Source organism: Phymastichus coffea, unplaced genomic scaffold, assembly GCF_024137745.1.
Source record: "Phymastichus coffea isolate CEN01 unplaced genomic scaffold, Cenicafe_Pcof_1.1 PCOF00059, whole genome shotgun sequence".
NCBI classification, from domain to species: domain Eukaryota; kingdom Metazoa; phylum Arthropoda; class Insecta; order Hymenoptera; family Eulophidae; genus Phymastichus; species Phymastichus coffea.
In genome coordinates this window covers 251,007-265,534 of record NW_026706870.1, presented here as the reverse complement: position 1 = coordinate 265,534, position 14,528 = coordinate 251,007, and the positions used below count along the sequence as shown (strand labels likewise).

The following is a 14,528-nucleotide window of genomic DNA, read 5'->3' as shown; positions in this document are numbered from 1 at the left end:
TAGTTTCTCAAATAGCTGCAACATTACTCTTACCTTAAGACATATTATTAATAAGTTTCTTAAAAAAACGGTATTACAAATCTACCGTTCCAGGTAGATTTTTATATTTTAACTCATATCACACTACAAAAAAATAGAACACTATTTATAATTTAATTCTTAACTATCTTACTTCTTGAAAAACATTTTCCGGCATTCTGATCGCTAAATCGCACCTTCGACGCATGTTTTGGACTCTTATGCGGAAAAATACTGTCCTTAACTGATGCGGAAATGCTTTTTGATGAAACTGGTGACAGCATTTGCTTCCGGTTGATGCCGTAAACTTCTTGTTTCGTCACAAAAATCTTTACGCATGTGTTAGGAAATGTACTATTTCAACATGTCGTGCGGATAGTTCGACTTTGCCGCATGTTCATCGAAAAACGTGTGCTTACAGTCGTTCATTCCACACATTATTTAAAAAATACCGTACGCAGACGTCAAAATTTTTCCAGGACCATCAAAATTTTTGTGTCATCCGGGTCACTTTTAGGTACATCTCAGGCTTAAATCAAGAAGAGCAATATTGTTGCATAAAAAAACTATAAGGACGAAGAAAAAATAATATCTAAATGCTATTACAAACACACTAGATTCTCGCTTAATGTATTCCTATTCCGGGGACTCAAACGGAAATTCACCAGACAGTCGCTTAATGGATTTCTAGTGACTATGCAACTTTTGTATATTATATATTAACATTTGGTTATTACATATCGCGCTAGCATACAGTTTTCTTCGCGCAACAATATTGCTCGTCCCGGCTTATGTGTTACACGATAGCCAAATCAGAGCAACCCTGAGTTTACGCTTACTCCAAGCGTACCTGAGAGTGACTCCGACGTCACATAAAAATTTTGGAGGCCCCGGAGGGATTAAAATGTTGCGAAAAAACTGTTAGTGTTTTCCTTTCTTAAATTATATCAGTGATCAGTTAGAGTAAAAGAAAATAAATATACTTAAAATGTTTTGTTGAATTTGAAATCTGTGAAGAATAAAATAAAGTAAAGAAATAAAATTTTTTTTTTAATAAGAATACAAGATTATTAGTAAGAAAATCACTGATTTCTCTACAAATATATGCAAGAACTGTTGAAGCCACATACAATCAAGATTACGAACATAGAAGAACTAAAATTGGACGTGAAAATTATAACGACTTCAGCATCACCTACAGAGATTTATTATCACAACAAGACTATGCATAAAATGCATACATCCACCACGAAGCAGAAAAGATATACTATAAACCAGAAAAGTACAAAGCCAGTGCTCCCTCAAGAAGTATGATTAGTGACACAACGTATACAAGTAAAGACAACCACGAAAAAGAGCAGGTTGACAACTACATTGAACCCCACGACGCAAAAAGTAGTAACAAAAGACGTGAGATAAATTACAACAAAAATGAGAAATATTATTGAGACAACAGCATCACAAATAAAAAAATCCGGTATCTAGAAACAACGACAACTTTCAAGCAACCAATAAGATTGAACATAAAGACGACAACGCAAATATCAAAGAGAAACAAAATAAATCAAGGTCTAGTGATAACAGGCGAGGTGATATATCCAGGAATCGAGGATCAAGAGGTAAATGGAAAAGGTATCCGAGTTTAACAAGGAAGGAATGTCAAAGAGCAATAGAAATAATAAGATTACAGAAACCAGAATTAAAATTGAGCAGAACAACAAATATCGACACAACTGTATGTCAATTAAGAGATCTGGAAGGAATGTTGTTGATGTATCCTCATCAACCTCAGACAATGGATTGTCGAAAGTTAGAGAGAGTAAATGCAGTAATGAACGGATTAAACTTAAACGGAATAACCAAGACAGTATACATTCAGAGATTTCAGAGACTGATGAGAGTGATGTGGATGAGAAGAGATCAAGTAATGAATCTATAAATTATAGATTTGTCGACATAGATTGAATGAATTTGCCGATTTAGAGAATGTATATGAATTAAACATTGAGGAGAGTAAATTAGTTGGAGAAGGATTAACTAATTGTGATGATGTGGCGTGCGCTCTCTCATCAAATGTTTGGCAGATGTTCACACTTTCTTTCAACAAACATTGTAAATCTCGCAGCCACTGCCGCGACGGTCCCGCGCAATAAAATAGAAAACGTCTGGCCGCCGACGCGCCTGACCCTTTTTTTTATAAGCTCGCAATAAACCGTTCTTTCGGCTGCTCCGCTGTTTTGAGAAAACGCACGCCCGTCCCTCGCTAATTACCCTCAGTCCCAGCGACTGTTTTCCCGCGCCCCGCGAGAGGGACTTTTCCCTTCCAAAGTACTGGCCCTGCTTACTGCTGTGGTTTTGGGGAGAGCATATGGTAGAGAGGATATGATACATTCCCAGCTGGCCAAAAGGGCACAAGCAATAGCTGTTTCTATGAAGACCACTGCTCCATCAGAGAGGATTGTGAAAGATGCTCTTACCAATCTGGTCTGGAATATTGGAGAAGTATCTCAGAGAGTAGACGACCTACTAGGATTGGTGGTCTGCATCACCAAAGAGGGGACTTTCAATGTGGAGGCACCAGTACACCAGCTCATGGACATAGTGACATTGAGAGCAAATCTGGGGGTGAGTGAGATAGCAGGGCAGCTGCTGACTCAGGCTAGGTTAGTGTACAGCCATTTACACGCATCCTCTATCCATTTTGTCTTGACAGTGAAGCCATTAATTCTCCATATGGTCACTGCTAACAATGCGGTGTTCAGAGAGGAGTTTACCAGATTTGCTGCTATTGAGGAAACCCTTCGAAGTGCTCCTTATCTAGGCTTGAGAAGCTCCATCCCAGAAGCCTACCACATAAAAAACTTCCCATTGCTAGTTCATTGTGGAGTAGGATACCACAGAAATCACTTGGTAGAGGCTTCTGAAAAAGAAGCCTTCACAAAGTACAATACTGGGAACCTCAAAATACATCTGTCAGATGTAAATCACCTGCAAGTAGCGGACTCAGTGCTGCTATCGTTACCCTCTCCATCAGTCCAATCAATAGCAGAACTTGTGAGAGTGCTGCCACTGCACAAGGCAAGAGCAGTAATGGGGACTAGGTCTAAAGAAGAGGCCAACTCCGTCATGGAAGTCCTCAGATCCACAGAGAATCCAGGACACTGGGCAGATGCTATCATAGCCCAAGAAACTGCAGCTTATCAAAAAGAGCTGCTTAGCCAGGGAATTACACTCCTTACTAGGACTTTGGACTCACGTTACTCCACAGCTAGGGACGCAGCAGATGGGATCCCAGACCCAGCTGTTAGATCAGAAAGACTTCAGCGAATTAGTGCCTGGAAGAACAGAATCCACCAATCTATCCAGGCTCTCACTCCATTCACGGATTATTTGCCCCAAGCCCCTAGGGTTGCGCAGGAGGAAATCAGGAGGCAAATCATCCAGCAATTAACTGTGATCATGGAAGATATCAACAGGGATGTTCCAGTTCCCATGGATCACTGAAGTAGTCATTAATAGTGCACTATACCGGCCAATCATGCAATCAACGATTTAAAAAAAAAAAAAAAACGTTTTTTCACATGAAGAATTTTACTCGAGAATTTTTGGAGTTGCTGAATGCAAATCTGCAAATTCATAATGGCCGAATGAAAATTTTTTATTTTGAATTCGTCATCTTGGATTTTGAAAAAATGAAATTCTAGTTGCATATTCGTATTCAGCAACTCTAAAAATTCTCTAGTAAAATTCTTCATGCAAAAAGAGCTAATAGAAAAATGTGCGCTTCAAAGGCTTAATGGATTTTAGAATTTTGAATAAATTCATAAATACAATATTATCTTTATGAAAAAAAGATATTTAGGCAAACTCAACGACATTAAAGGGAAAGATTTGTACTTCAAAATATTTAAAATAGTTTTCTGTGAAAAAATTTATTCACGATGCTATATAACCTCAAATATGTCAAAAAACTGTTTTTTTCACTTTTAGGTTAGGCTATCTCAAAAACCAGACGTGATGAAACAATTCTAAGGCCAGATTTGGATTCAGCACAGTAAAATCCTTCAGGAATTCTATAGCTCGCTTGTGATACAGAAAATGACCTATTATTTATATTCCTGTGTTATTTAACACAAATAAATTATACGAAAATAATTATTTTTATTATAAAATTCTCAAACTCAAAAATCGACACATATATTTTAATAATCATAATTTAATTAGACAATTGTATCTTAGTAGCTATTAATTTTAAATTCAATATAAATCAAAATCTATGTTAATGGCTTTAGTATAAATTATAATTTCAATGTATATTTTTATTTTTCCAATATTTATAAAGATTAAATGTCAATTAAAGTTAAATTATTAAATATCCAGTCAAGAAAAAACAGAATTTGAAATTTATTCATAATTCCATTTTTAAATAATGTAAGGCATATCTTTTATAAAATTAAGTTATAAAATTCAGTATATTTAAAAAAAATAATATTCTTAACATTTAAGTAAAAATAGGTACATGCGGAACCATCTCTCGAAAAAAGGCCCGTATTCTTAGGTTCACGCCTGAAAATAGAATGAGAAAAGTGGAAAGATAAGAAAAGCGTTACCTGTTCCACCTTTCTTGGTTCTGAGGGTTGAGAGAGGGATTTTCCTCCCAAACATCCCCTGGATATAAAAAACCCTGCGCGAGGCCTCGGGGATTTGTTCAGAAGGAGTTCAGAGAAGCCCAAGGAAAACGAGTAAAAGGTGAAGAAGTTATAAATTTGAAATCACAAGTAACATAGTGAACCGCAATTGTAAGAATTCAAATAAAAAGTAATTTTGTACAAATTATAATTTCTCTTTATCAACTCGCGTAGTATTAGAAATCCATTAAGCAAGAGTTAGGTGGATTTTCGTTAGAGTCCCGATAGAAACATTAAGCAAGAGTCTAATGTGTTCGTAATAACATTTAGTTATTACTTTCCCTTCATCCTTATAGTTTCTTTTACAAAATAATATTGCTCGTCCCGGTTTAAACGTAGTACGCAAGTTAAAACAAAGCAACTTGAGATTATGACTGCCTCGGATGTACCTGGGTGTGACCCGGACGTCACACTATCCATGTTATTCAATACCAATATCAAAAAATTTCGCTATCGGTTTCAAAGTTATTCTTTGAATCCTATTCAATCTTTGAAATCTTCATGAAATATGAGTTTCATGGCTATTTCTTTCGAAATTTGAGATTCATATTTAATCTTGTAAGTTGACAAACAAAAAATATCAAAAAAATCGAAATAAAAGTTATATCCTGGCACAATAAATAAATATTCGAAATGCAATTCATCAAATTAATATATGTCTAGTGTAATTTTGAAGAAGGTTCATTTTATAAAATATGACACTTGATGGAATTTTGAAAATTTTACGAGTCTTTTGATATGACAAGATATCGAGTTGGTATTTAAACACTGATGATAAACAATTAAAGCTTATGGCTTACCTGTGATCAGGTACAGTCTTGATACCCGCAAACCGACATTGTCAAACCCTAATATGAATTTTATTTAAAAGAGGTACAACACATTTATAAACAAACAGTTTATATAAGTTAGTGTAAAAAAGTAATTCTTTGCGTCCTTGGTTTCAGCAGCGTATTTGACCTATGCAGTACCTTATAAAAAAATCACATTTGAACAAAGAAAAGCACACAGTGAAATGCATCACTGTCAAATATTTTCTTTTTTTTCAATACAGCACATTAGTGAAGTTTACATATGGATTAGTACCGAGGTCTTATATTAAGGTACATGATCAGTAGATATATATTTTGAACGCAAGAATCTAGTTTCTTCATCGATTGATAGTGTATAAAAAGTTTGTGTTTGTGTACGTGTGTGCATGTGAAAAGGAATTACGTCCTTTTAAGTGTAAACTTAATTAGTAGGGTATACATGCGTTTTCTCATTGATAATCGATTATCATCACACATATCGATACATTGTGTAAGATAATTATCGTTGCAGTCTTAAAAGAGCAAACAGAACTTCGGCAAAGAATGTACAATTCGTTGTCTATAATGCTCGACTGCGACTATTATCAGAGATATAATTGCTTATTTCTTTTGTAACTGCGTCTATATTTAGAAGAATTTGATCTTGCATACGAGTATCACATGATAATTCTATTTTTTTTGTACTTTGATTGCAGGAAGTCTGTATAGAGGAATTCCCTTGGAGCTCGATTTATCACAGTTACAACACAGTTACGCATATCAATAGTTGTCATCACATTCACACTGTGGCAGAGTCATACAGGTAATTGATATCGATGACTTCAGCGGCACTTTTTTCTTATTTTTGGTTGTTACTAAATTTTATCACTTTCGACACTCTCGTGCGCAGACTCTTTGGTATTACTTGTCGGTTAAGCGCGACTAACTAATTATTCAAAACAAAAGAGACGTTCTTTAATCCAAAGACGGAGCTTTGCGCTTCTAACATAATAAAATGTTGAGAAATTCGTCGTCGACTGGCTTTCCCCGATATAGACTCGTTATAAACGGCTCTAGCTTAATAAAGTATATATGTGTGTATATTAACGTGGGCACTAAGTCGCGCACGCAGCGACGGCAGCGGCGGCGCAAATGAAAGTACTATTGTGGCGAAAATACCTGTTATAGGAATCATAATAGTTTTTCCTGTCCGGCTGGCTAGGCGATAGACCCGGTGGTGCTGGTGGTGGCAGCGACGCTGGCGGTGATATTGTATGATGATGATGTTGTTGCTGATGATGAGGATGAGACGACGACGATGACGACGATTGCGTCTTATAACGTGGGCCACGATCGGCCGTGTCGGCATAGTAGCTGGCTGAAGTTGAGTACGGCTCGCGTGAGCGATGCCTCTCGCGTTCTTTATGATCTCGTTCTTTATGATATCTGCAAAGACATCGTGGAAACGTTCATTGATACTACTTATTTGTATATGATTGTGGCTTCGGATGATTTTTCGTACTTATGTTAGGATTTGCATGCAGCAGTAACAGATTGTCATGCAAAATTTATAAATTTGTTTTCACTGCCTTCTTGGCGAGTATTAAAAATCTAATCAGATTTTTTACACAATTATTGCGTGAAAGTTTCAAATTTTGATAATTTTGTCTTGTATTCGTAAAATTGTTACTTCATTGCATAAAAGTAGCACAAAACTTTCTGCTTAAGACAGATAACAATAACAATAGAAATAGTGATATGAAATTTATTTTTGCTCATTTTATTTGTGAAAGTTTGATGAAATTAATAGTTTTGATGATTGGACGAAATAAACTATACTTTTCAGCTCATGATAATGCCATATTTGCTTTATATATTAGCTTTAAACACTTACTTTGGCAAATTACACTCAATACCTTGCTTCATTTATTATTCTATCATAGTTTTACATAATTTTGCAAGACTTTAACTACGTTAAATTAATTATTTTGATAATGAAATCAATAATTAAATTCGATGCACAAAATAATATTCATTGAATAATAAAACGTCATCAAAGAATAATATTTTGAGAATAAGAAGCAAAAATAAAAGACATTCTACCTTGCATAGAAAATAAAAAGCCATTCAAAAGTAGAAAGAAATTTCAAATGAAAAAATCTCAGTCAATGATCAATTTCTCTGTCACTCTCAAATATGCAAAACTCTGTCACCCTGGTCCTAAGCCCGAGGCCCTACTAGCGAAAAAGTAGGCAAAGGGAAGAGGTACGAGTTAAAATGACCAAGAGACATCTAAATGTTAAAACCTTGTTAAAGGATCCCCCGCTAGGTTTACAGTAGAGACAGCCTGACGCCTGTGCGGTGCCTTTTCACCGGCTAATTTCAGCGGTTAACTGTATTTAAGTTATTTAGAGAACTTGGAGCCATTCAAATGGATATAGGAAATTAACGGACAAGGGAGGGGAGGGGGAGATGGTATTTTAAAAATAAATCATGAAACTTTCTTATAGAGAATAAGTACGGCGGTCAACTTGAACGAGTACTATACAGCAGAAACAGCAGAGATTGTTATGTAGATAATTGCAGAAGCATGCAACGTATCTATGCCGTGCAGACAAGAAATGCATCGCAAGAAACCCGAATGCTGGTGAATTGGGAGGAATTGGCTGGGTTAAGAGAATGTAATAAAAGACGAAGGTTACATCAACGTGCTAAAAGAGTCAATAGACTTGATGCTGAAGCGTAGTAGGCCTACAAAAAGCTAGAAAAACTTCGAGGATAGTAAATGAACTAAGCAAAACTCTTGAAGATTGGCTTACAAGATTGTAACGAGCAACCTAAGCAAGAACAAGGGGCAAATGTGCCAACAACTATCTTCAACGGGTGAACCGCAGATTAGCATCTAGAATGAAGCATAAGCAGAATATACCTTCACTCTGTAAGAGCTAATGACCACGGTGAATAGATTTAATTGTAGGAAAAACACAGGACTAGATGGCATCCTAATGAAATATGTATTGCAGTTGGTGACGAAAAATAACCTCTTAGGCCAAGCAACAGGGCTTGAAAAGAGTGATTTCGTGACAAAAATACTACCTGGAAACCGAGTGTGCAATCGTGTGCAGATAAGTTGAGACATCATTGGTGTTATGTTTTGGACACGCAACTCCTGTCACCCTATTTGTTATAAACATTTTAAACGAAAAAAAGGCATTTTTTTTAGTTTTTTGTTAATAACTCTGCGAATAATGTAGCGATGTTAATGATATAGGTACACAAAATGTAGGTAAAACAATTACGAACAAAACTAGACCTCGAGCGACAAAATCGGATAATTAGGAACCGAGGAAAACCCGGAAAAGTGGCGAAATTTAACATTTATTTAAAAATTCATATCTCCGTCACTTTTTATTTTGTAGGACTGAGTCTTTGCGAAAATGTAGTGTTATTTATGTACTTCATGTGTGCCAAAAGCTGACGCTGTGAAGTAAATAGTTTTCATGTAATCGTAATTTCAGTTTTTCTAAGCGATATTTTTCATCATCTCTCCTTGCGACAGTGATTTTTTCATCTTAAATTTGAAAACGGTTTTAAAAAATGCAGATTCCACCCAACAAAACGTATATTCTAGTTTTTCACTTAAATTTTTGCAAGTGTGTGATAAATGCCGGGAAAGTCGACTAAAAACGGCTGAGCGCACGGAAACGTTCGAGTGGTGGGGGGAGCAGCAGCCGAGGAGAGGCACACATAGTAATAGAGGCGCGCTGCGCCCTCTTATAATTTTTCCATCTCAATATCTCTGCAACCATAAATGTTATCTTAACAATTTTTTTTTTATTTCGGATCTACTGAACTCCGGGAAATCAAATATTTATTTAGAATTCGTAAATAATAAAAGGCTAAGCATAAATTGTTGAAATTAAAAAAAAATTTAACTTAATTTTATTGGTAAAGAAATAAATGATTGTGAAAATATGCAGAGAGAAAGTATAAGAGAGAGGGAGAAATAGTATTCCATTGGAAGAGAGAAAGAGACAGAGAGAGAGAGATAGAGAAAGAGAGAAGGAGAGAGATAGATGAAAAGAAAAGGGAATGGGGGCTGGACCAAAATCCAGCTTCGTAAACATAATGACAACATTTATTTTGAAGAACATCGGAAAGTAATTATTTATTGATTATTTATAAATTCTAAATAAATAATTGATTTCCCGGAGTTCAGTAGATCCGAAATAAAAAAAAAAATTGTTAAGATAACATTTATGGTTGCAGAGATATTGAGATGGAAAAATTATAAGAGGGCGTAGCGCGCCTCTATTACTATATATGTGTGCCTCTCTTCGGCTGCTGTTCCCCCCACCACTCGAACGTTTCCGTGCGCTCAGCCGTTTTTAGTCGACTTTCCCGGCATTTATCACACACTTGCAAAAATTTAAGTGAAAAACTAGAATATACGTTTTGTTGGGTGGAATCTGCATTTTTTAAAACCGTTTTCAAATTTAAGATGAAAAAATCACTGTCGCAAGGAGAGATGATGAAAAATATCGCTTAGAAAAACTGAAATTACGATTACATGAAAACTATTTACTTCACAGCGTCAGCTTTTGGCACACATGAAGTACATAAATAACACTACATTTTCGCAAAGACTCAGTCCTACAAAATAAAAAGTGACGGAGATATGAATTTTTAAATAAATGTTAAATTTCGCCACTTTTCCGGGTTTTCCTCGGTTCCTAATTATCCGATTTTGTCGCTCGAGGTCTAGTTTTGTTCGTAATTGTTTTACCTACATTTTGTGTACCTATATCATTAACATCGCTACATTATTCGCAGAGTTATTAACAAAAAACTAAAAAAAATGCCTTTTTTTCGTTTAAAATGTTTATAACAAATAGGGTGACAGGAGTTGCGTGTCCAAAACATAACACCAATGATGTCTCAACTTATCTGCACACGATTGCACACTCGGTTTCCAGGTAGTATTTTTGTCATGAAAAAATCCCTGTTGCTTGGCCTATCTAGACACTATTGAGTGTCTTCAACAAATGCCGAACCGCGAGAACCTTTCCGACTAGGTAGAAGAGAGAGAAGCTTTTGATCTTGACATCCAAAACAAAGCAGATCTTATGGCCGATCCCTCGATCTATAGATCGTTGGAAACACTTAACGTGCAAAGTACTAGAGAGGATGATTCTCAATGGGTGTTAGCGACACCGTACGCATTACCGGATCAAGTGGAAACTATGTAATTATAACACTGCGTGTCAAGAATGCATGAAATTCCGTTAGGTAAATTCGCATCTACATATCTTTCCAGATAGAGAAAATATCCCATTTTCCTAATGATGTTGAATAGCTACCTCGATAACAGGAAACTAATGATAGTAATGAAAGGTAGAAAGCTACTAATTAATATGTCGATACAGGAGTATCGCAAAGATCAATAAAGAGCAGTTATTTGTGAATCTATATGTACGATGAATCACTGAGACTGCAACTTCCGAAGAGAGATCGCTAGTCAGATTGGCTGACTTAACACTACTCGTAATGACCGAAATAGCGGAGTTAGTAGAGGTAATGGCTAGCGAAGCTAGCTGGATCAGATTGCTGAATGGCTGAATAGTAGACTGCTACAGTTAACCGTACGTAAATGTGAGACGATCTTGGTGATACGAATAAGAAAATTAGAGCCTCCTCGATTCATAATTTCTCTTGAGAATGAGATAAAGTATCTGGAAGTATGTTTTAACATTAAATGGTTATCGAAGTACGATGTCAAGCAAGCAACAAGGAAGGTGTCAATAATTTGGACGCCATTGTCACGACTTATGCCAAAAGTGGGAAGACCACGGCCAGCACACAGGAAACTGCTGTCAATGTTTGTAGAGTCGATGTAACTGTATGGCGCATTGACATAGGCAAAGAGAGCTCTGCCAACATTAATCCGATAACAATAACTAATAGTTAACAAGAACACTCTTGTGTTTACCGACTATTTGGTGTGTCAATAAATAAATGAGAAGAATACACTGAAAATACAAGACTGATAAGCTAAGAAATACAGCATACGAGGAGGGTTCTCCTTTGGGACTAGTACAGGCTCCATCGAAGTAATACTGTAAAGCAGTGCCAGTGGATACTAGACATGTCAAGGAGGATTTTCGGTTATGGTTTTTTATCGTAAAATGAAAAAGTTTATATTCGATCGGGCACATTGGAAAATCCGTTACACAGTGTGACAGTGAAGTTGAGACCGTTTCTACCATATAAACAAACATTACGTGCTACGGTATATAAAAGACTTTCGATCTTTCAACTTCCCTATAAAAAGAATAGAAAAATAAAAAAGTTAAAAATAAACACACACACACACAGACATGCGCACACACATACATGCGCGCGCGCATACAAACAGTCAATCAATGCATTATATCAAACAAACTACACGGCACTACATTAAAAGTTCAAACAAACAAAAATCCAACAAGAATAAAATGCAATCTACACTACAATTTGAGAACGACAAAGACATCAACTCTACTTGATAGACATACCTCGGGGGTGATCGAGCCGGCGAGCGATACGGAGCCGGTTTGCCCTTGCGTTTGCGGGGCAAAGTGGCCCTTGGCGACTGGCTCCGCGAGTACGATCGAGATCTACAATCATACGCACACATTCATCAATCTGAATATAATGTCCTTCGGATGTTGCATTTTTAGAAATAGTGCGGATCATCGACTGAGGTTTTTTTCTAGCCACTGTATTTTATTTTACAAATTTCGCCAATGAAGTAATTATTGCAATTGTGTAAAAAATGTTCGCCAACAAAAGTAACTTATTGTAGTATTTTATTACGTTCCAGCATTGATTCGCCTACATTGTAGTACAATTATTTGTGCTACAGGTGATTTTATGCCTCGAGTCGAAATAACTTTTAAGTAACTAGAAGTGTATCATAAAGCGTACCGCGCACGTGCAATTTAACGACGTACAGTAATATGTTCCAAAACGACTTGACCAATAAAATAACAATTAAAAAAATTTTTTTTTGCTTTATGCTCGAATGCTCATTCTCCAACCTCGACTTCAAGAGCCAATATGGTCGTGCCATATTGCCCAACGTTCTAGCTCTCTTTTACGAATGGATGGAGTATCAGTTCCTCTTCTTTTTTAGGTTTCACTATGAAACGCCCAGTATTTAACTTTGCAATTAATTCTAAGAAATTAACTCTATATTCCGTTAAAATTATTTCTACAACTCCAACTCCAACTTTTTTAAGTCAATTCTATTGCCAAATGCTCAACTTCTGATAGCGACGCGATTAAAAAAATAATTTTTGTCTTTTACTCGCTCGTTATAAAAAAATTATTGATGGATCAAAACGAAAAAATTTGGAAGTACTCTTCATAATATCTAATTTCTCATAGTCTTTGACCGAATTCGATATCGACTTTTGTTTGTTAAAAAAAAAAAAAGGCAAAATTTGTAACTTTGATCAATCAAAGTCTGTTGTAAAGTTTCGAAAATTAAAAATTCCTTTATGCTACATTATTTGATGACATCTCGAGAGAACGCGTATCTGTTAATAGATCTTAATATTCATGAGAAAAAATTCCAGGAGCTATTTAGTAAATCTGCGTGGCATCGTAGCGAAGATTTTTAGCACTTTTTAACATTTGCATTAATAACATAAAAAATTCCACGACGACCTATAATTTTGAAGACGGCAATCGCTTTCAAATTTAATTAGTTTCATTCTGCCATAGAGTGGTAATGTTCTTCAGTTTTTTTTTCTAAGTTATTTTTTAAAAACAAAATGAAAAATCTGTGTCTTATAGAAAAGTACATTGAAAACTAGTTTTGTCTATTTCTAACTGAATTTTATTATGAAAAGAAACTAAAGAACATTACGAAACTTTGATACAACGAAGTTAATTAAATTCTGAAGCGATTAACGTGTTTAAAATTATAGGTTGCCATGGACTTTTTGTTAACGAAAATGTTGTTAAAAAGTGACAAAAATTGTCGCCGCGATGACATATAGATTCACTAAATAGCTCCTAGAATTTTTCTAGTGAGTATTAAGGACTATAAACTGATACACATACTCTCGAGACTTAATTAAATAATGTAGTATAAATAAATTTTGTACTTTCGAAAATTCAGAACAGAATTTTCTCGATCAAAGTTACGAATTTTGGCAATTTTTAGGTTATAATTTTTTGTAGACAAACAAAATTAGATATCGAATTCGGTGAAACACTATAAAAAACTAGAAATTATGAGTACTTCCAAAATTTGTTCGCTTCGATCCATTAATAATTTTTTTACAATAAGCGTGTAGAAGACAACAATTATTTTTTTTATCGCGTGATTACTCGAAGTTGAACATTTGGCAATAGAACCATCTTAAGGATGATCATCAGTTTCATACAGATCTCACAAAATTAAACAAAACGTGTTCTCGTTTTGACAAAAAAAAAAACAATCTTATCAAGAACTTACCGACTAATAGAAAAACTGCCACTGCGCGATCTACGCTTTTTAGGTGTGCGGCTTCTTGTTCTATGCGATGGCGGTGGCGACCTCGAATTGACAGCCCGTCTCTTGGGTGGCGATCGAGATCGACTGGCCGGCCGTCTAACTGGTGACCTCGATCGCGAACGTGAGTACGAGCGCGATCGCGAACGTGATCGTGTGCGACGAGACGAACGATGCTTACCCATGCGACGATCGCGCTCGTCTTTTTCCCGAAGCATACGATTGAATATTTCTAGTGGATCGTCGATCACTCTATTGATACAAATAGGAAAAATAATAAGAAAAATAACATTTAAAAGTGATTTTTTTTAACAGAGATTAAAAAATTAAATTAACCTACCCTGGTGTGCCGTTATGCATTCCACGACCCATACCTGGAGGTGGAGGTTGCATACCTCGATATCCCACTGAAAATTTAAATTCAATATTACGATTTTGCATTCTAAAAGTTTCATTGACGAGGAAATACTATGTGAGCATGCAGCTTTA

The 14,528-nt window shown here is 35.8% G+C and overlaps 1 protein-coding gene across 7 annotated transcripts in view; it reads right to left on the bottom strand.

The window, feature by feature from the left end:
* The window catches only part of LOC131666597 (E3 ubiquitin-protein ligase RBBP6), a 30,727-nt gene that overhangs the window by 10,167 nt on the left and 6,032 nt on the right, over positions 1 to 14,528 (bottom strand). For 6 of the 7 annotated variants that reach the window (XM_058939402.1, XM_058939405.1, XM_058939404.1 and 3 more), the window contains 4 exons: positions 14,380 to 14,446; positions 14,004 to 14,291; positions 12,052 to 12,153; positions 6,677 to 6,943 (listed from right to left, as the gene is read on the bottom strand). In XM_058939402.1, the coding sequence (XP_058795385.1) occupies positions 6,677 to 6,943; positions 12,052 to 12,153; positions 14,004 to 14,291; positions 14,380 to 14,446 (724 nt within the window). The remainder of the gene's footprint in view (positions 1 to 6,676; positions 6,944 to 12,051; positions 12,154 to 14,003; positions 14,292 to 14,379; positions 14,447 to 14,528) is intronic. The other variant, XM_058939407.1, reaches the window with a different exon arrangement.